This window comes from Chelonoidis abingdonii, chromosome 10 (genome assembly GCF_003597395.2).
Source record: "Chelonoidis abingdonii isolate Lonesome George chromosome 10, CheloAbing_2.0, whole genome shotgun sequence".
Lineage (NCBI taxonomy): Eukaryota > Metazoa > Chordata > Testudines > Testudinidae > Chelonoidis > Chelonoidis abingdonii.
Window position 1 is genome coordinate 73,368,904 of NC_133778.1, and position 20,069 is coordinate 73,388,972.

At 38.2% G+C, this 20,069-nt stretch overlaps 1 protein-coding gene across 1 annotated transcript in view; it reads right to left on the minus strand.

The window, feature by feature from the left end:
• The window catches only part of PTPN4 (protein tyrosine phosphatase non-receptor type 4), a 204,525-nt gene that overhangs the window by 101,427 nt on the left and 83,029 nt on the right, over positions 1 to 20,069 (minus strand). The window contains 7 exon segments of the mRNA XM_032795835.2: positions 4,147 to 4,235; positions 6,513 to 6,600; positions 10,865 to 10,985; positions 13,309 to 13,361; positions 13,670 to 13,714; positions 17,961 to 18,039; positions 18,140 to 18,182. Coding sequence (XP_032651726.1) covers positions 4,147 to 4,235; positions 6,513 to 6,600; positions 10,865 to 10,985; positions 13,309 to 13,361; positions 13,670 to 13,714; positions 17,961 to 18,039; positions 18,140 to 18,182 — 518 coding nt within the window.

A 20,069-nucleotide genomic window follows, 5' to 3' on the forward strand; every position in this document is an offset into this window, starting at 1 on the left:
ATGTGTGTCATAGGACTTTGTTTACTACTGACTCCAGAAGAAGGATGTTACTTACTGAATCAACACCACCAAAAGTTTTCTATAAAAAGTAATTTCTTTCACAAATAAAAATAAAATAAAAAGTCTCCCACCCTGAACATGTAGGCCTACAGAGTTAAAATACCACTCTCTTGGGCCTGGTCTACACAACGACTTTAGGTCAAATTTAGCAGTGTTACCTCGATTTAACCCTGGACCCATCCACACAACAAACGCCTTTTTTCCGACTTAAAGGGCTCTTTAAATCGATTTCTTTACTGCACCTCCAATGAGGGGATTAGCACTGAAATCGGCCTTGCCGGGTCGAATTTGGGATAGTGTGGACACAATTCGACGGTATTGGCCTCCGGGAGCTATCCCAGAGTGCTCCATTGGGAGCTCTGGATAGCGCTCTCAACTCAGATGCACTGAGGAGGTAGACAGGAAAAGGCCCACGAACTTTTGAATTTCATTTCCTGTTTGGCCAGCATATTTGCAGAGTTCATGCAGAACTCATCAGCATGATATGCGTATTGCCGGGGCACACTGCCTGGCCCGTACTTTATGAGAATTTTATGACCATGTCCTTCTCGTCACTGCGCTGCCATCACCTCCTCGCCTGATTTTGTGCAAAACAACTGTCTGCCGTTGCTCTGACGGAGGGAGGGGCGACTGACGACATGGCTTACAGGGAATTAAAATCAACAAAAGTGGTGGTTTTGCATCAAGGAGAAACACAAACAATTGTCACACAGAATGGCCCCCTCAAGGACTGAATTCAAAACCCTGGGTTTAGCAGGCCATTGATTTCACAAAACAAATTGGGTCAATTTCTTGTTTTGATCCATCTATCTTTTAAATCTTAGCTGGCAGCAGATAGTGCGGTACGACTGCAAGCCATCGTCATCTCCTGGGTGCTCGGCAGAAGATGCTGCATTACGATTGCTAGCCATCATCATCTCCTGGCTGCTTGCCAGAAGACAGGGCAGTAGGACTGCTAGTCATTCCCATCTCCTGGGTGCTCGGCAGAAGATGGGAATGACCTGGCTGAGTCACTCCCATGTCTGCCCAGGCGACCGACCGATCTCACTGAGGTCGGCTAACAGAGCACCCAGGAATATGACGACAATGGCTACCAATCGTAATGCACTGTCTACTGCCAAAAGACAATGAGCTGCTGCTGTGTAGCAATGCAGTCCCACGTCTGGCAGCACCTAGGAGCCGTATGGGGACGGTGAGCTGAGCGTGTGGGAGTATGGCATCTGCTAAGATAACCCAGGAAAAAAGGCACGAAATGATTGTCTGCCACTGCTTTCACGGAGGGAGGGAAGGAGAGGAGGGCCTGATGACATGTACCCAGAACCACCCGCGACACTGTTTTTGCCCCATTTAGGCACTGGGATCTCAACCCAGAATTCCAATGGGCAGCGGAGACTGTGGGAACTGTGGGATAGCTACCCACAGCGCAACGCTCCAGAAGTCGACACTAGCCTTGGTACTGTGGACGCAGTCCACCGACTTAATGCACTTAAGAGTATTTTGTGTGGGGACACACAATCGACTATAAAAATGATGTCTAAAAAACCAACTTCTATAAATTTGACGTAATTTCATAATGCAGACATATCCTTGATTTTTGGTTAGTGATGAGAGGTGGAATTTCACCCTTTGGAAAATCTGGATTTGATTTGTATTTGAGACCAAACATCCTACTTGGAATATGACATTAATATCCACATAATAACGTCACTTCCAGAAAAATGACTATCACCAAAAGCAGGTTTAGAAATGTTAGTTGTAAAACTAGACTAGATGGGAATAAGTTGTCCAGAGACCTCGATAATTTACTGGATCCATTTCTCTCATACTATAATATATGAATTTATTACATTCTTTAATGTATTTATATTCACATCACTCATTATGTAGGGAAGTTACACTATTAGTAGGATGAGAAAGTACAAATAAGGAAGAGGGGAGAAACCCCTACTGAATATACACTAGACATAGTGGAGTCAGCGTTAACATATTATGAAAGTTACATCCCAGCCAGTGGGCAGTGAAAGAGAAATGTAGTCCTTGGAAGATGCCAGAATGATGGCCACTGATGAAGATGAAAATAGCTAGTATTTCAGGTTGTTCTGCAATGGGTGGTGTGAATATGGATATTCAGATGTACTTTCTGTATTACTTCTATTTATCTTATTGAATTGGAGTGTTTGTGACTTTGCTAAATGTATTAATAAATTCTTATAAATATAGAAAAGTTCCTATACTGTGCGTGCTGCAACTATGCACATCAGAGTTACCAATTACATAGTAATTTTAATACTATTGGGCCTGATCTTGGGACAAGAACCTATCAACCCTCAAAGTGATAACTGGGAATTCTTAAGTAATCAATATAATTAATACATAATCTATACATCAAGCTACAGAGTTCCCATCTTGTGACAGCTTCTGTGTGTCCTAGAGAAATACAAATTTCAGTTACCAATTATGCGACCTAGCTTCTATGCTAATATCACATGCTGAGATTACCATTCTGTTGTGTTGTGCCTTTAAACATAAATCTACACTTGGCATACTTGGTTACTTGACCAGCGAGGACACTTCTGTGAGGATGCTTGATGTCAGAATCAGACTTAAGTGAAAAAGGACTTAGTCCAGCCTTGCAAAACTTTATTAACTTAACAACGACAAACAAATCAATGGGCAAGCAAAATATGAGTTCACTTTTAATTATCTTGGGGTAAATAGATTTGATGTCTAATAATTGTAGGGCCGGTACATTTCCATGACAATTTTTTTAAGGCTGATTTATTCCAGTCACAGTTCTAAGGCAGATACAGTCCATTCCATTTCTATAATGATATGTTCAATGAGAAAACCTAAACGGATTCTACGCAGACAAACAGAACCAATGGAGCAAGGGCTATTTATAAGAAAAATGGAAATAGCCTTGAAAAAGTTATGAAAGTTTGACAGCAGTGACTTAACTCAGTATGTCTTATTTTATTAGAAATTACTGAAAGTAACAAAGTTACAGTCACAAGCACTATCCAAGGATCTCAGTAGCCAAGGAGAAAAAGAGAAGTACAGAGACAGCTGGTGTTGAGCTAAAAGCTTTAGGAAAAAAGCTAATATTAAGATAATAATGTCATGTGCTTTTCAATTAGGTTCATGTCTAGTCTTCACTTCCAGTACGTTTCTACATACAGCCTTGCTTCTTTGATGAAATTATAAGGATTTTTTTTTCTTTTCCTCTGAAGCATAAGCTATGTGGCACAGAGTCAAGATGCCACGCATGGTGAGGCAAAGGTCTGGATCCAATAGGACACGCGTTCTCAACTTGGGGTTCATTACTAACCTTCTTTTCCCATATTGCTATGTGGAACAGGGCATCCCAGTAGGTACAATTTTGAGCACCTCTGAAATATGGCAATTCTTACGTAAGATGTGGAGTGAAAGGTAACAGGATAGAAAATCTTAAAAATGCAATCTATTTAAGAAAAATGATTATTGCATTTTCCTCAACAAATGCTCTTACTTTATCTTCTCCCTAAAGTGAACATGGCTATACCACCTATGGATGGAGAGAAACATACTAACAAACACTCCTCCTTGAATACTCTCAAGTGCTGCACCATGCCAATAATTTACATTTTTAATACTCAGGATAGCTTAACCACAAACGAAACAGAAAAAACAGTCATGATCATTTATTATTGATCAAGATTGTAGTTCTAAGTTCTAGTACAATTATTTACACTAAGAATCCAACATAGTCATAATGTTTCTCAGAGAGAAAAGTAATTTTTTAATTTCCGTGACACTGACCCAGGCTACACAATCTTATTGAACACTACATAAGTTTCCAAATTCCTGCAGGAAAACTGTGATGAAACTATGTTATGCACTACAAACATTTAACAGTATAGCCTAAAAGGTTTTTAGAAGGAAAGTCCTCATTCATAAAAACATCCACATGCTGTATCCAGTGCACAGTATATGAAGTCACTCACTATACCTGAGGTACAAATATTGAGTAATTTTAAGTCGTATTAATTTGAAGAACATATTTTGAAATAATAAACAGAAAAGCATTTGTTGAAAAGTTTTCCTTACCACAGAAAGGTGTTAATTCGTACCCTGTTCTTATAAATTAGTATTCCTCCTGACATCACTCCAATCATAATTTCATTGTTACTTTGATCCTTTAAAAGAGAACAAAACAATAGATTCAAAACAAAACAATTATAATATACATTGTAGAAAGCCATATATATTTTATACATGATTATCCACATCCCCTCTCTCTTGCGCACACATCCCCCACACACCAAAATCATATCTTAATTAACCTATTGGGGCAAGTTTTTAATGCAATGAACATTTAATGGTACAGTTCCTATTAACCGATCTGAAAATTTACCCCCCCCCCTTTTTTTTTTACCTTCACTATTAGGAAGTACTCCCCTCACAAATGCAATTTATATCTTTCCTTTTCCACCTAACCCTCTGTTCTCACTCCTAAATCTCTGTTTCATGCCCTATTCACTTACCTAGACTACAGTAACTGTCTCTCTCACTCTATATGTACTCAAGTAAACACAGTGACAAGTGACTGAAACTCTCCCCTTTCCATGTCACTCCAATCCTATGAACCACTACCTTAACTTCCCTTCCCCATTCAACATGGGGTTCCAGCTTACCACTTGCAAGACTTTACACAGCACCATCCCTGTTTATATCATAGCCTTCATCTCCTCCTCCTCCCACAATTCCAATTTTTTTTTAATTGTAATAATGACAAACTAAAGAGTGTTCAAATGCTACAATGATAAATAATAATTAGTGGAAATAATGTCTAAAAACGAAAATCCAAGATTCTTAGCCGCTATGGCAGGCTCTAAAGGGAAAGTGCACATTCCTGCAATTTGCCTTATAGACCCACTATGCTTTTTAGATTATGACACTTTTAATATTGATTTAGTAATTTATACTGAGGTAATCCATTCTTTGGAAGAATGCATCTTTTTTCATTTTTACACAGATATTCCCATTCTTGTCTTCTAATGGAATTATCTGCTTAAATAGCCTTAAAATAGAAGGTAACTTATCGGAAGTAGTTGTAGTCATGAAAATTACCTAAAAGAAATATATTACAGAATGTATCCAAACACAGATGACTATGAATCACAGGCTCAGTAAACTGACTTGGTAGCAATCCAATAGTAAACTCAACTAACAACGTATACTCCTATGTGAAAGCAAGTTGCAATTTCAGTACTTAGGACACTGTCTACACTACAATCGCTACAATGGCACGTATGTAGTGCTGCAGCTATGCAGATATAGCATAGATACTTACTACAGAGACGAAAATGGTTTTTCTATTGCTACAGTAAATCTACCTCCTTGAAAAGCAGGCGCTAGGTCAAACAAAGAATTCTTACATCAGCCTAGCTGCATCTACTGTGAGGGTTAGGTTGACCTAACTATGTCACATATGGCATAAAATTGTTTACATCCCTGAGTGACATAGCTAGGTCAACCTAAGTTTTAAGTTTGGAGCTAGGAGATCCTAGCACAAATAAGACTTTTGCTATTTCAAACCATACTTTGCTAAAAACGTTTCTGTACTCTAGTCATAGCAGGTCCTTCAATTTGATTCTATCAAATGCCTTCTATATCCCAACATGTATAAAAGCAAGGATTGGGTGCATCCATGTAATGTAAAAGTTGTAAATACTTGAAATCCTATTTAGCAAGTTTCTTTATGTAGAATTAAGATCAGAAATCAGAACACATGACTTGTTTTTAATAGAAGAATCCATGCCGTTTGAAGATTAAAGTTTTAAGTAAAATGTAAATCTGTGTTGGTGGGGCTTCAAGAAACAGACGGGAAATTGTTCCTATGAATGACCTATTTACAAATGATGCATTTTAACATATTGACAAGAACTGAGATAATGAACTCTTAGATACACACTTCGATATTGGCCATAATCTGCATTGTCCATTTAAAAAGTGTATTATTGCCCTGGTTGCAATGATGTAACCTTCACAATATTAAATTATACAAAGGTTTATGGAACTTGCAACTTAAGTGAGATAGTAAACGTGAGCACTTCTCATTCAGAATAATAGGCTATTAACTGAAGCCAAATTAAAACTTCAGAGGCCAAAACTTCCCTAAATGCCAAAGAGACCTTCAACAAGCACATTTATTCAGTACAGTTGCAAATAACTGGCACAGCTTGATGTTCACCTTACTTAACCTCAGACTGAGCGTTACATTTGTGTAACTTTAAGCATGAGTAGTCCTAACGAAATCAAATAAGGGCTACTCAAATTGCTTAAAGTTAGGCCCATGACTCAGTACCCTGCTAAATTAGGGCTTTGAACATTATACTCAAATTATACTCAACTGTTCCTGAAAATATCATGAATCTACTTTTATATTAAGGTATGAATTCATTCAAACTTACTCTTGCATAGTGCAATTCAACTCCATAGAGTTCTAAGGTACGTGCTGTATTGAGATAATTGAACTCAGCTTCTGCAGGAGACAAGCCTCTATAATGACAAAGATGGGTTAAATACGAAGCAGCCCAAAAGTAAATAAAATATCCAGATCTCTTAGTCAGCTCAAGCAGATTAAAAAAATTCATTACTTTAACCCCATTTTTTCTGATAGACCAACTCCCCCTGGACTCTACCATATACACTGATTGTCATGCAGTAACTTTGGTAGCTAGAGATTCAAGCACTGTCCTCACAGATATTTGTTAATTAGTTGATTGGTCTCCACATGCGTACACACACAATTCTGCCAGTTCTGCCTCCACACAACAAAAGTGTCATTAAATGAAGTCTGCAATACATACTCTGCACATATATATGTTTATGTCAAATGGCACAGTGAAAGGTACCTTAAAGGGCCTGAAAACCTTTGAGTTAGCAGTGAAGTCTCTAGAAACTGCTCTTGCAATTAGTACTACACTTTGAATTGAAATAACTTCTCTCCAGGGTCCACCCTAGATTTTAATATTTGTACAATAACCGATTTCGAATTGTTTGTTTCTCCTTACTCCCGCAACCTTTTTAATTTGCTATATGGTTGACTGAAACTGAGCAGTGTAGTCAGTCACTAATTGGCAATTTTGGTAGCTGCCAAAGTCACCAGTATCCCCTATCTGTAATAAATAAATGTGTTAGTGGAGTACAACCCCTGTTAAACATTTTAGTGCCGATCTCCTAACATACTAATAAACTCTTTTTTAACTGAAGCTTATCAACTGTATATTATTACACAAATTAGGACATTTACTTTCAATGATTTTTTTTTGTTTCATATCCTTTTGGCTCTGTAGCAGAAAGTCATACAACTGCATATAACTGATAAAATCTGATGAATGCAAAACTGCTGTATCTACTTCTGAGAGAGGGACAAGGAAATGAGGTAACAACTCTGTTGGACCAACTTCTGTTGGTGGAAGGTAAAGGTTTCAAGCGTTGAAGAGCTCTTTCTGGTCCGGGGAAGGTAACTAGAATATTTGAGGTAACTACAAGTTGGGACAAACTATTAAGCATAAGGGGTTAACGCATGCTGTAAGACGCCACTTAAAATGAAGGGGTCAATTAAGGGTTAGGAAGCCGCGAGATGTATTAAAAGTTGTTGTAATGAGCCATAAAACTAATCTCTCTGTTGAGTATGTGTTTTTTAGCATCTAGTAGAATTATGAATTTAATTTCCCAAGCTTGCCTTTTGAATGTTTCCATTGAGGACGAGTACTGAAAGGGCTGATATGGAGTGGTCATTTTGTGAAAAGTGTTTACCTATGGTGATAGAGTGTTTTTGTTTTTTTATCATTTTACTGTGAGAGTTCATTCAAGAGCATAGGGATTGTCTGCTTTCACCAACATTGCTGTTGTTGGGATATTTAACACACTGGATGAGGTACATCACACAGTGATGGGTACGTGCAAGACCCATGAATCCTGAAAGGTGTGTTGTGGGGGGCAATGATCATCACAGCCGTGCAGATATGTCTGCAGCTTTTGCATCTGTTGTTCTGTTGGCGGGTGCTGTGGGGATCTTGTTTCCGATAAGCTTAACTAGGTTGGAGGGTTCGTTGTAGGCCAGAATACGGGGTTCGGAAAAGATTTCTTTCAGGATGCAGACAAATACGAGTTGAAATTGTTTGATGATATCCTATATGGGTTCCAGTGGAGGATGGTAAATGATAACTAGGGGTGTGCAGTCAGTGTGGTATTTATTTCTGTGTTGAAGCAGATCCTCCCATAGTATTTGGATGGCCTATTACATGATGTGATCTACTTCTCTGGTGGAGTGTCCTTGTTTAGTGAAGGCGGTTTTAAGTGTGTTTAGCTGTGTATCCCAGACTTTGTCTTCAGAGCAAATTCTGTAGTATCTGAGCACCTCGCCACAGATAACAGATTCCTTTGCATGTCTGAGTAGACTGCTGGATCTGTGGAGTTTGTAAGCGTGGTGATCTGTAGGTTTCTTGTATACAGCTGTTTGGAGCTTGGTTGTAGTATCCAGGAAGCTGATATTGCTGTGGGAGTGTTCTAGAGACAGTTTGATGGGTGGTGGCTGTTGAAGTTGTGGGGGAAATCTATCAAGGAATTTAGGTCATCTGTCTAGAGGATGAAAATATCATTGATGTATCTCAGGCATATCATTGGTTTTGTGGTGCATTTTCCCTGAAATTCTTCCTTGAGATGGCTCTTGAAGAGGCTGGCATACTGGGAAGCCACTTAGTACCCATGGTTTGGACAAAGTGTTTGTTAAATGTGATGGCAGTGATGCTATCATGGTGACGGATGTTGGTGTGTAGGAAGGGGACATCTGCGGTGGCAAGGATGGCATTCTGAGGGAGGCCCTTAATATTGTGGAGTTTTTGGAGGAAGTTGGCAGTGTCTTGGAGGAAGCTGGCCGTTTGAATGGTGAATGGTTCGAGGATGGTTTCTATGAGTTCTGATATTTCTTACGTGAAAGTATCATGGCCAGATACGATGAGTCTGTCTGGGTTCCCTTTTTTGTGCATTTTGGGAATCATGTAGACAGTTATTGGGGTGGGAGAGCAGGGGTTGATGAGGTTGTAGAGTTTTTCTTGGAGTTGCCTGGGGAAGGAGTTGATGGTATCTTTAAATTCCTGTGTGAATTGTGATATAGGGCCTTCTTTGAGATTTTTATGCTAGGTAGTGTCAGAGAGTCATTTGTTGGCCTCATTTATGTAGTCATCATGATTAACGACTATGATGGTGCCTCCTTTGTCTACTGGTTTGTTCACTATTTGATGGTTGGATTTCAGGGACTGTACAGCAATCCTCTGGATGGTACAGAGATTGTGTACATATAATATTTGTTGAGGAGTTCAGTCAATTTTTCTCCAAAAGTAATCAATGTAATGATCACGTACACTTCTACCCCTATATAACGCTGTCCAAGGGAGCCAAAAAAATCTTACCGCATTATAGGTGAAACCGCATTATATCGAACTTGCTTTGATCCCCTGCAATGTGCAGCCCTGCCACCCCCCCCCCCCCAGCACTGCTTTACCACGTTATATTCAAATTCGTGTTATATAGGGTCACGTTATATCAGGGTAGAGGTGTATGTGGTTTCTTCTGCTGTGTGTGTCTGTGTGCAGTTAGATGATTACTTTTTCTTATGATTGTCAACGGAAATGGGGTAGTCGTGGGTGTTGTCTTTGCTGTGAAAGAATTCCTTGAGGAAGAGTTGTCGAGAAGAATTCTTCTCATTCTCCACATGTTAGTATGGTATCAGGTTCTGTGGTGGGGCAGAAATTCAGTCACTTGGACAGTACAGATACTACCGTATAGACTAGAAGCAGTCTTGATAGATTGATGATTGGGGCGTTGTTTAATGTCCACGTGATAGGTAATGGTATCCTGGTTTCTCCCAGAGGTTGTGTTGTCAGTTGTGAAGTTGTTATAGTTGGTTCCACTCTTTGTTTTTGTGTTGTTGGCTGTCATCAGAGTTTGTTTCCTGGGGTTTCCTGATTTTTTTCTTCCAGTGCATGGGAGCATGTGATGATTTCTTGTTTGAAGTGGTCTCTTCTGGAATATGTAAAGTTCAGGAGATGGTTTCTCAGTTTTTCTGACATTTTTCTGCAGCATTTTCTGGTGAATCCCCTTGAAATTTTGTTTTGTTTGTTGAATCTGCTCAGGAAGTGAATGTCGCTGTTCAGTCTGGCTTCCTCCTCCTCTATGTTGTGAAGATTCTATTTTAAATGGCAAAATTTGATATCTTCCATAGTTATTTGCAGTGTTATTGTAGCCATCTTGGTCCCAGGATATGAGCGAGACAAGATAGTTGAGATAGTATCTTTTATTGGACCAACTTCAGTTGGTGGAGGTACAAGCTTTTGAAGTTCACAGAGCTCCTCTTTAATATATTTCTAAACATATACACACACATACACACACACACACTCTTCTACAGTAATTCCCTGTTGCTGGTAAAGGCAACGTACACAGAAACCTTATGCAGGCAGATTATGACTGAAGACTTTTCTTAAAGAAACCAAAATTTCCTGTAAAAATTCACAGACTACTATAGAAATGAAGTCTCATATATATCCTTCCTTCAAATTAATTTAAAGATTAGCACACTCATTCTGAATCTTCCCTCTTCTCCAAACTGCAGCAATACTTTATATAAAGACATATAAAACTACTGCAGTGTAAAAATTCACCTGTTAAGTTTATTCAGGCAATATTTCTACAAAGGCACAGCATCTGTAGACAGTGATATTACAAAATAAGAATAATTTTTTCTGTAAATTCTTACATATGCTGATGATGTAATTTTGCTACTTCTTTTTCAAAGTCTTGAGGCTGGCTAGGGATGAAAGAGTAGTCTGAGAGGTAGCCTGGAAAGTTTTCTGAATGGTTGTAGTCTCCCAATTCGGCTAAGAGAAAGATTATTACTTGTTTAGTGCAAACAACATATTCAGCATTGTACAATACCCGAAGTTTAACACAGTCCTGGCCCCAAACACCTTATGATCTAGAACAGACAAAGAAGACAGAAGTTTCAATTCACCTTGTTTCTTTAACATGAGTTATAAGCTCAGCTGGTATCACAGAAGTTTTTAAAAAGGACTTGAATAACAAAAAGGTGCTGGGTTGGCAAAATGGTTTATGAAATGTTCATGTTATAATGTACTTAACTTACTTACCACCTATATAATGACTAATCCTAAATAAACAGAATTTTGTTGCTCACGGATATTTCTGTAATCAAATACTGTTTGTGTATCTCCATGTTTTCATTTCATTATGAGTACCGCTTCCCTCCACTCCCATTGGCCTAGAGCGGCGAACTGCCACCAGTGGGAGCCGCGATCAGCCAAACCAGCAGACGTGGTAGGAAACAAACCACCCCGACTCGCCAGGGGGCTTACCCTTGTGGGCCGTATGCCAAAGGTTGCTGATCCCTGCATTAAACAATGTTTTTACACCCCTGAATAAAAACTGAGTAACTCCCCACTTAACATCCTCTCTCTTAACGTTGTTTCATTACAGAACGTGCTCGTTTAAAGTTGTGCAATGCTCCCCTATAATGTCGTTTGGCCACCTGCTATCAGCTCCCCTACGCCCCTTCCCAGCCTCCCGGCAGACCCTGCACATCAGCACCTTCCCCCTGCTTCCCCCACCTCCTGCCTGTGGCAATCAGCTGTCTTGCAGCATTCAGGAGGCTGGAGGGAGGAGCGAGGATGCAGTGCCCAGCCTTCCCGCTCCCTTCGCTGCCTGCAGCAATCAGCTGGTTTGCAGCATTCAAGAGGTTTGGGGGGCAGGAGCGTCGATGCTCCTCCTCCCCCACCCCAGCTTCCTGAATGCTGCAAGACAGCTGATTGCCGTGGGCAGGAGACAGGGGAAGCAGGGGGAAGGCACTGGTACACGGGGTCCGCCAGCAGGCGGGAGGCACGGGGTAGGGGTGTGGGGGGGAGCTGATGGGGGGCTGCCAGCCTGTTTAATAACTGTATTAAATTGCTTGTTTAAAATGTATATAATGCCTTTTGTCTGGCAAAAACAAGTTTCCCTGGAACCTAACCCTCCTCCCCCGGATTTACATTAATTCTTATGGGGAAATTGGATTCACTTAACATGGTTTCACTTTAAGTCACATTTTGCAGGAACATAACTACAATGTTAATTGCAGAGTTACTGTACATATTTTCTATTTTTTAAAAAATTCTTTTCACTTGACTTATTTCATTGTCATGATTTATATGGTATGATCTTTTCTAAGGCATATATTTTAATCATTTTGACAGCATTCTTCTACTATACATTTTATTTCAACCAGAAGCCCAGCCTTTTTTAAGAGCAACTCATATGAGAAGGCATTTAAGTACAAAGCTAACTTGGCTGGACACATAATTGGGCCAAATATTCCTGCAAGTTTCATTACTAATCTAAGCTATATACTGTGTGTGTCATAAAATAGGCTTAGCTTTGTACTTTTCATAAACACTTTAATGGAACGTTTGCCTGACAAGGAGTACTGCAAAAAATACCACATATAAGTATCTAAAATAGCAGAAAAGCACAAGGGTCAGAATTTAGGTAACTTTAAAATCTTGATTGTTGTCATATCCTGATTTTCAAATACTTAAATACACATCGTGATAGTTTTCCACATAATTGCCCAGGTTTTATAAAAGAAAGAGAAAAAAGGAAGGACCTAAAACTTCACTATCCAAGACTTGACAGCTCTGCTATCTTGTTTAAAAATTGGCAACTGTGTTTATAAGTTATGTAAACTGGAACTATTTGGCTAGACACTACCAGAACTCCCAGTTCCACACACTTTTGGATGTTCACACTAAGAAGTATCTAAATCTAAAAACAGCTTTAGTCTCATTATTGAGGCAGTAACCTATTACATTTTAGAGCCTGTAGAGATTTACAAAAAGCATTACTATATCTTCAGACATTAGTATAAAGAGGAAATGGAAAGTTGCGAGCTTACTAGTAAAACAATTTCATGACCACTTCAGTGAAAATACCATGAAATGCATGAAAGAAGATTTACCTTTCCTCACTGATGGAAAAATACCACTGTTTTTGTACAGATTTAGGTACATCTCATCACACAAATCTATTTGCGTATGCTTATTACTATTCATTAACTTATGGTAACTTAGCTGATCACTGGAAAACCAGAAAAATAGAAAGCATAATTTGAAATAATCTATGTACTCATACTTACTTAATAATTATACTTACATTGAACAGCATAGGAAGCCAAAAGAGCAGCAGTATTATAAGGACAGGGCAATCTATAATTTGAAAAGAAAAGGAATACACCTGGTGTGAATTACGATCAGTTTGAAAATCTTCTAATTCATTTATTTAGCAACACAGCTATGAACAGTAAAGCACAAGTTTTTCACAGACGTTTTTATTATAAGTATTTCCTTTTAAGTACTCTAAAAGAAACTATTAAATCAGTTCTTCAGCAAATATTATATAGCTTATAATCTTTATGTAAAATTATTCATTGCTAAAAATTAAATAATGTATCTTTTAATCTCTGAAAACTGGTCATATATTACATATATTGGTCAGCATAATAAAAGAGGCTTACCTTCCAGTAAGAATGTCTTGTTTAATTTGCAAAAAATATTGGTACCTTAAAAAAACAAAAATACTATAATGGGTTAAAGAAATGTGATTGAATTTTTAGACAGAACTGTTTTCCTAAATTTAACATAAAGCTGAAATACTTGATATCACTTTTGGGTTTATTGCATCAGAAACATTTAACCAGATATAATTATTTCTTAAGCTTTGAGAGGTAGATATTAGTGTGAGATGGCAATCAAAGTTACGTATATACCCATAAATTTAAATTATCTACTTCTGTAGAACATTCAATTTTAGGTTACATTTCATGAAGACATCACAATTAATATTCAAATTTCACCTAAAGGTAGAAACAATGGAAAAAAGAGGAAATGGCTACCTTATGAAAAATAAAATAGAGAAAGCAAAACTATCAAACTTTAGTGCCACACAAAGCTGTGTTTAGGCACCTAAATAAAAGTTGCCTACTGTTCAGAACTACTAAAGCATTTATAAGTCTCATATGACTGAACAGATTTAGGCTTTTACTTTTATGTACCCAAGTTTGAAGATTTTTTTTCTTGACTTAGCTCATATTACAAATATATAAAACTTGTTTTATTTTTGTTCCAGGTATACAGAAGCAGAAATTAGTTTAGCACCTGAGGATATCTGACACCAATGTATTGTTTCAATTTAATATCAGGGTTGAGTGGTTTGTCTTCCTCCCTCAATCTAGAAAAATTATGAATGCAAAATCTTATTGCATTATGTTAAAGTCTTTTTGCAACTTTTCCTACCTTCCATAATTTTTTGTTCTATAAACGGCATAGTTCAGTATTTTCTTATTTTATTTTAAATGACTTTTAAATGAGAACAGCTTATTTAAAATAGCTCATCTGCTCCTCCCACTGTTTACCGTTAAGGTGGGAAATAAGCAGCAAAATGAGCAGATGAAACATTCAAAATAGGGAGACTGTTTTCAATCAAGTACATTTAGTGACAGAAAACAGATGACAGCAAATTACTCACTTATTGCAGTTATTTTATAACAAAAATTAAGGCAACCTTTATTATATTTAAGTGTATTTCTTTGAGTCTATTATTTGCTACAAGTATATGCTACAGTTCACATTTTCAAATGCAACTACTGATTTTTGGGTGCCCAAACTGGGACAACTTAAAGGGTCCTGGTTTCCAGAAAGTGCTGAAAAACTCAGCTACTGAAAACCAGGGCCCTCTAAATTGTCTGAAGTTGGGCACTCAAAAATGAAGGCACCCAAAATGAACAGTCACATTTGAAAATGTAGGCTTCCCTAAAAAAGAAAAGAGACTCTGGCAGGATGAGATTGAACATGTACCCATAATTCACCCAAAAGTTATATATATACTAAGTTTCCTCCAACCCCTCATTAAGGTTTAGAGGATTTTAAGGAAGTGAACATTTAAATCTAAATTAGAAAGTTGGCAAAGCACACACACTACAAATGAGAACCACCCCCATAATAGGGGATATAGCGACAATAGGTGATTGCTTTCTTGTACGTAATACTGCTTTGAGACATCCCAGGTCCTGGTATCGAGCCCATCGCGTATTTTTCTTCTTGCACATCCGCTTTGACAGTTGTAACACAAGCATTCATACAACTCAGGCCTTGGGACAGTAAATTAATAGAAAACAATTGTTTGTGTAGCTGTTTATATTATCAGAAGCACTGTTTGTACTAAAATATTTAACAGATTAATATTTACTGTCATGACAGAATTCAAACATTTAGAATTAATTTATTGCATTAAAAATTGAGAGGATTTTTACCGATTCTTTCATTTTCTTACAAATTGGTAAGTGAACAACAACTGCCTCATAATAGTTATATAAGGGTTCCTGATATGGACTTTTAAAGTAGGTTAACAATAGTGAAGAACCCCACGAGCATTTTTACAAATGTGCCTGCATACACAGAGGAACCAACCCATCCATAAGTGAAATGCAGTTACCTCTGGGGTGTAAAGAAACGCTGCATTTTGTACCCAGGAGTAGAAACAGAGTGCATGTAAAGTGACCAGAATGGAATTCTGTGAATCGGTACTTATTGAGGACATTGGGCCTACCGAACCCCTAAAGCCCACAAAAAGTATTCTAGGATCTTCATTTGATCACACATAATAGTAAGTTCAGGATGACATGTAAAACTGAAGGTATAAAAACACTGAAGGGTGTTCTCAGCCCCTGGCAGGCGCGGGGCCGTGGCTTAAGATGGAGAGAAGCCGTGGCCCCGCGCCTGCCGGGGACAGAGAACTCCAGGGCTGCAGGCTTCATTCTATGTTAAAGTAAAAATAATAAATATATTTGGATCAGCAGTTCAACAATGTTTTACTTTTTTAAAATAAATAAGATGAAAACTGTTTTGTAAAAACTCCTTAATTTTTCTAACAGGTAGATTAAAAAAGAGCAAATTCACATGGTAAGGTGAAAGAGTAATTGCCAAATAATTTAATTTAATACCTTTTACATGTAAAATTACCCTTTTTATCTTAGCGATTCATATATTATGTAATATTAAATATGATGTTTTTCATATTATATAATGTACAAACACAAAATAAGCCTTGAAAAATTGCTGGCGCCCGCCACACACTTCTGAAAACATCAATGTGCTACTGGCCACAAAAAGGTTGGGGCCACTGACTTAAAGCATGTAAACCTCTTCTACTTTGTTGAACAAAATGGGAAATAAATAGAAATTAAAGCAACTTTAGCAATGTAGGTCTAAAATAGCTTGCACAATGCATTCACATCTTAAATAGTAAGAACAATGAAGATGGAGCTATGTTAAATTAAAACAACCTTAATAAATGTTAAATATGTTAGCAATCTTAATACATGTTAAAAATAGATTGTTTGCTAGCAAGAGTTTATTTAAACTGACGGAGGATAAACAGGCAGCCAAAAGTATGCCCCTTTGTTGCCCATGTCTGTTGGCCTCATGAACATTAACAGCAATTTTAGGATGTTTTCGTCTGCCTTTGTGCCAGATTATACACAGCCAGAAAGATTGGAAAGATAGCATCTACCAAATTATTGATTAGCAACAGCCAATGCTGGTAAGAAAATGGCCATCAATGTCTGAAAAATATATTTTACGACTTATCATCATATATTTTATCTAAGTTTTGAAAAGAAAAAAAAATTGCCTAGTCTAACAACAGACATGGGACAAGTTAGGCTCTTTGGGAACCTAAATAAAAAATAGCCTTCCTGGGTTTTTTTTTAGAGGGACCAAGCATCTACAAATCCCACTTAAGTCACCTTCTGTTGTAAATGCTCAGCAATTTGAAAAAAAATCAGACTGCATATACTTGGGTGCCTAAAAATGGAGGAGGCGTCTACATTTATACACCTTGGTTTGAAAATTTTGGGCACACCTCTTAACAGCACAGGACATTCACAACTTTTTAATCTGGTACCAATTGAGCACTCCCTTTATACAATTTAGGCCCAGATTAGTACAGCTATTCAGGTGTTGCTGTACTCAACACTGTAAAACCTAACTGATTTAAGATCTTAAACCTCATTTTCAAAAAGTTTTTTTTACAGTTGCCTAAATCCCTTTTGAAAATGAGATTTAGGCTCCTAACTTAGTTAGGTACTGCAACACTGCTTGCAGAAATGCCTAAATACCTGTAAAACTCTGAGCCTTAGGCACATTACTACACAATAGGTACACCGAAATTACTGTATTTGCGCCAGCTAAGATTGCTGCTGTATCACCATAAGTCTCCATGTTATACTAATAAAAGTGAAGTTGAAGACTGATTGATATGCATGGCTGAAAAAAATTATTAAGGAACTAATATACAAAAGGAACGATGAGTCAGCATAATTTCAGAAATATTATGATGTTTTCAAACATAAGAGACAAACATGGGTTAAAATTAAATTTGTACCCATTGATGAGTAGGAGAAAGAAAAAGTTTTCCTTTTTTCTTCTCTTCCTTTTCTTTTCCTATGTCTACCTGAACAATGTTTTGTCTGTGAGATTATTTCATATGTACACTAGATTTCTACACTATGTATTCAAGGCTTCATTTTAAAGGTTTTTGAGTAGTTTGGGTGCTTATAGCATGTGATTTTTAGTTATCAGCTATGGAAAACCCTAAACATACTACAAAAAACATGAATAAATCAGGTTTTTAAGAAACAATTCCAATAAGTAATATTATCAAAAAACTAGTTATGCTTTTTTATAATACTTAGTTCCACTTTTAAATTTCCTAGAAGAATGTTGCAACGGTAAACTACCTAAACCTACCTTGTATATTCTTCTTGGAGCTTGTTAGGGTCACTTACAAAAAATTTGACTCTAAAGTTCAAACTGTAAGGAGATCCTCCTAGAATTAACAAAAGCATTTCTAATTAATCAGGTCACTTTAAAATCCTTATTCAATAAAAATCATATTTGAAATAGACCAAATAAATATATTTACTCACTTTTTAATTGTTTCCTGATTGGTTTGTTTGGATCCAGCCACCTCTGGGGGAAAAAGAGATAAACTCTCTCTATATATATATATTTTTTTTTTTTTTAAAGAAAACAACACATATTTCACAAATTAATCTGATATGATCATGCTAAGAAACAATTTTTTTCATGTTACTTAATTTTTGAGCTTCTTATGCAGAATTGGCCTTTTGGCATGCAAAGCCCTGTGAGTAATTTTCTGAGAGACCACAGGTTATCACAAACATACCCAATTACTCCCTCTGGCATCTGTCTCTATGTACCTTATGGAGCTAAGGCTACTCCCAGCTCCCTTCACAGGTGGCTGCCTGCAGCTGAGTTAGCCTCTTAGCTGAGCACCTAGTTACAAGGGTTAGAATTTAACAATGTGAGAACACTACTGGACTGAGCAGGGACTGACAACAAGAGACGACAACATTCTAATTCTGGCTCTGAATTACTTGACCTTTCTGGTTTTTTTCCACCATCCGTAAGATGCCTACTTCGCAGGGGTGCTGTGACAATTAGTTAACATTTGTAAAACACTACATGTAAAACTCTCTAAATACACAAAAATCCTTCCAATGGCTGTGAACTAATAGTCCCAGAACCCAAGTTTACTGGGAAGATTGCTGGATGAAATACTTTGAGACATTGGCAACTGAACACAAACAGCTAGGCTCCATTTCTCTTGCTGCAAGGAACTAGGGTACCCTAAAAACAACTTTATTTCATTCAAAAGTAAGCCGTGCAATAGTATCCTAGAAAAATCTAAATGAGAAAATAACTACTAACCCTACTACAAATTAATATTGGTTTTTCAAAAGGTGTGTCCATATGTATTCCATTACTGGTGTGCATGTATGCCATGCACGAGATCAGATTCTTTTTATCAGCAAAATCCATTGGGGATGCATCTGCACTCTACGTGCAGGGAGAATAAACAGCAGAGTGGGCCTAACTGTCCCTCAGTGTCTTTGTCAAGACAGAATCCAGGTGTTACAGGACTCCATGGCAGCAGGGAGGAAGAGAAGATCATAGAATACACATGGACAACACATCTCAAAGAATCCCATTTACTGGAGGGTAAAGTACCTATTCTTTCTCCTTCAAGTGATTGTTCAAATGTATTGCACTTCAGGTGACTCAACAAGCAGTGACCTCATAGGAAGGAGGATTGGTGCTTGCTGTCTATTTCAATAACGATTGGAGTACTGTTCTGGCAAAGTGCATGTCTGACACTGATGCCTCTACCAGTGAATTATACTGTATGTGATGGGGCAAGGCCAGATGGCTACAGTAAAGTACTGAGAAACAGGTATGTTAGCCCCAGGCTAAACAAATCCCTAGGACCCTGGTAACCAAATGGCAGTTGCTCCAGGTTAATCAAGGCACCTGGAGCCAATTAAGATCTTTCTAGAAGGCAGTAGAGATAGCTACTTTAATTAGAACACCTGCAGCCAATCAAGGCAGGCTAATCAGGGCACCTGGGTTTAAAAAGGAGCTCACTCCAGTCAGGCAGGGAGGAGCCAGAGGAGAAGGAGCGTGTGTGAGGAGCTGGGAGCAAGAAGGCAAGGAGCTGAGAGTGAGAGAGTGTACTGCTGGAGGATTGAGGAGGACAAGCGTTATCAGATACCAGGAGGAAGGTCCTGTGGTGAGGATAAAGAAGGTGTTTGGAGGAGGCCATGGGGAAGTAGCCCAGGGAGTTGTAGCTGTCATGCAGCTGTTACAGGAGGCACTATAGACAGCTGCGATCCACAGGGCCCTGGGCTGGAACCCGGAGTAGAGGGCGGGCCCGGGTTCCCCCCAAACCTCCCAACTCCTGATCAGACACAGGAGGAGCTGACCCAGACTGTGGGTTCCACAAGAGGGGAAGATCACTGAGGTGAACAAATCCGCCAATAAGCGCAGGACCCACCA